At 36.5% G+C, this 3,317-nt stretch overlaps 1 protein-coding gene across 1 annotated transcript in view; it reads right to left on the bottom strand.

Moving 5' to 3' along the window:
* Window positions 1-3,048, bottom strand: part of LOC125677648 (uncharacterized) — a 4,757-nt gene extending 1,709 nt beyond the window's left edge. Inside the window, exons 1-2 of the mRNA XM_048915788.2 lie at window positions 2,354-3,048; window positions 1,799-2,074 (exon numbers count right to left, since the gene is read on the bottom strand). Of these exons, the coding sequence (XP_048771745.1) occupies window positions 1,799-2,074; window positions 2,354-2,429 (352 nt within the window). The 5' untranslated portion in view covers window positions 2,430-3,048. The remainder of the gene's footprint in view (window positions 1-1,798; window positions 2,075-2,353) is intronic.
* Between the last annotated feature and the right edge of the window lie 269 nt (window positions 3,049-3,317).

Here is a 3,317-nt window from a genome sequence, read left to right as displayed (position 1 = left end):
AAGGACCACCCCATTTACTTGCCTCTTACGACAAGCAAGGGGTACTGAGGACCTATTCTAACCTGGATCCCCACGGGACAACATAACTGAAAATTAATTCACATAACACTGAGATGCCTCAACACCTAGAATATGACTAACATGATTTTGCTGTTGTGGATAAGACCAATATCACAAAGTCATTGATCATGGTATGATATAAAGATCGTACCATACTCAGAAATCTATATACAATATGAAAGCTCCATCTTAAATAGTTCAGGAGATATAAAATATGTAATATTTTTATTAAAAGTAGGTCAAACTTCCAGGTCAAGGTCACAAGGTCAAGCCTCACACAATAATAAGGTCTTGCCATGAAGAACATATATATATAATATGAAAGCCCTACCTTAAATAGTTCAGGGGATATTGAATATATTGATCAAGGATGTTTTTAAAAAGTAGATCATAAGATCAAACACCATTGTGTACAAGGTCTTGCCATAAAGAATCTGATATATATAAAATAGTTCCCAAAATATTTGATTAGTTATGTTTTCTTAAACTTAGTATACCAAACTTTGAAATTAAGGCCATGATGATGATATGAAATGAGAGGTCTTGCTTTAAGAAATTCATAAACATCTACCTTATAGAGTTCAGGACAAATTGAATTGGTCAGATTTTTGTTAAAAGTAGGTTAAACTTCCAGGTCAAGGTCACAAGATCACACACTTGCATCACATGAAAGGTCTTTCCATAAAAAATGTATATACAAAATATGAAAGCCCTAGCCTAGCTTAAATAGTTCAAGTGATATTTTCCCCATATTAGTATACCGGTATAACACTTTGATCCCTCATTGTGGTCACACCCTAACCCCAGGGACCATGAATTGTACAAACTTGAATCTACTCTACGTCAGGTAGCTTCCATGTAAAATTCAACATTTCAGGCCCAGTGGTTTTTGAGAAGATTTTTAAAGTTTTTCCTTATATATATATATACTTTAATGTAAAACTTTGATCCCCTATTGTGGCCCAACTCTACCCACAGGGGCCATGATTTGAATACACTTGAATTTGCACTATGTCATGAAGCTTTTGTGGAAATTTTTCTAGCCCAGTGGTTTTTGAGAAGATTTCTAAAGATTTCCCCTCTATATATTCCAATGTAAAACTTTGATCCCTTATTGAGGCCCCACCCTATATAATTTTAACAAACTTAAATTTGCACTGTTTCAGCAAGCTTTCATATAAACTTGAACTTTTCTGGCCCAGTGAGTTTTTTTAAGAAGAAGATTTTAATAGATTTTTCTTATACTTGCATGTAAAATTTGATCCCCTATTGTGGGCACACCCTACCTCTGGGGGTCATGATATGAACAATCTTGAATCTGCACTATGTCAGGAAGCTTTCATGCAAATTTAAACTTTTCTGGCCCAATGGTTCTTGAGAAGATTTTTAAAATAACCCCACCATATTTTGGCATTTTTGTGATTATCTCTCTTTGAAGGGACATGTACATGGCCCTTCATTTGAACAAACTTAAATGCCCTTCACCCATGGATGATGTGTACCAAGTTTGATTGAAATTGACCCATTGGTTCTGGAGAAGAAGATAAATGTGAAAAGTTTACAATACGATGCAAACGACAACGGAAAGTTTTGATCAAAAAGGCCCAGGTGAGCTAAAAGGCTCATGAATATATTGATTTATGACAGAAAGACTTCAATTTATATAATAAGAATATTAAGGGATTTGAACAAAGATATTCGAATTTTCAGATTATTGGGGTCCGAGAAAGAAACCTACCCACTCCATTGTGAGTAACTGTTTCAATGTATCCTGTGTAAAAGCCACATCGGATTTCCGTATTAGTCCCAGCTACTGCACTGATTTGACAGGAAGTGGGCAGAACGGGCTGCTGGTTACGAATTTGTGGCACCGGGGTAGTGGTTCGCGATCGCGTGTTATGGTACGCAATGCCGCACTGAGGATCGTAAAGATTGGGTACCATGGAATGGAACCATCTTTCCATGTTGGTGTGATTTCTAACTGTCATTGAATAGCACTGGGAACATAGAAGAGCTGGAAATAAACGAGAAATGTTTACTAGTGTATTCTCTCTCTCTCTCTCTCTCTCTCTCTCTCTCTCTCTCTCTCTCTCCAGGTAGTAGTAAAATATTCAACAATTTCATACGTGCTTTTGGAGATTGAAAGCTAGGGACTTCACATGCAGTATTTGTTTGGGGGGGGGGGGGGTATCATTTTATACAGCCGTTGTAAAAGTAGAATGAATGCGGAAATATATTGATTATACAATTTACCGTGATACCGACATACACAATTCAATAGATTGTTACTCACCCGTACAAATGGGAAATCCAACCCACAGAAAGGCGACCACGTAAACGAAATTCATATTGTTTAGAATTGGAATCATCTATAAACAATAAATCCGATTTTATTCTACCTGGCACACCTGCACGGTGTGTACGCGGCCATTTTAATCTGGAATTTGTAAGAACGACAACTTTGACAAGCGTGTAAACGTTGGCCAGGTGTTTTTGTCATGTCTGGCGGTGTCTAATTTATTTGCATTCAATAGCCTATTGCACAGCTTGTAAACCATTACTTCTGATTTGCTTTTATTAAAAATTAAGGCAGAGTACATGTAACACCCTATGGAATTCTCATTTGGATGGAAAGTAAAAGATATTTTGAAAGGTTTCAATTTACCTTATTTGCCAGTAGCTAAAAATGTTTTTGGTGGGTTTTTGTTTTTTATCAGAAAGTAATTTGGAAGGGGGGATGAAAACCCCTGCTAGATTGGAACCCATGACCTATACATCAGCAGTCGACAGTTACCAATCTAAGCAACTGAAGTTGAGAATGAGTATGTTGATAATTCAACAAGAGGTCCACAGGCCTTTTCGGTCACCTGAGTACACGTAATTAGTAAAAAGAATCACTAGCCTCATGGACTACGAAATTCATAATGATTTTCCTGTTCTGCACATCTAATCTAAATTCTAATATTTAGCAGCAGTAAAAAAAAAAAAAAAAAACAACAACAACAAAAAACAACAACAACAAAACCCCACAAGATATGTGTTCTTCCAATGTCCCCGAAAATGTACATATTGACGAAAGACATTGTGTAAAATATGTTATATTAGCACTATATGACTATTATGAAGCCACCTTAGAGTCAGAACCCTGGAGTTGCAGAATTCCCAATTTTGGTACATCCCATTTAGCCAAATCTTCATAATCCTAACTCGTGGGGGATCTTCAATGTCTACACTCTCCCCATGATTTCCCTTAAGTT

Source organism: Ostrea edulis, chromosome 1 (genome assembly GCF_947568905.1).
Source record: "Ostrea edulis chromosome 1, xbOstEdul1.1, whole genome shotgun sequence".
Lineage (NCBI taxonomy): Eukaryota > Metazoa > Mollusca > Bivalvia > Ostreida > Ostreidae > Ostrea > Ostrea edulis.
The sequence above is the reverse complement of the archived record's forward strand: the minus strand, read 5'-3'. Positions and strand labels throughout refer to the sequence as shown.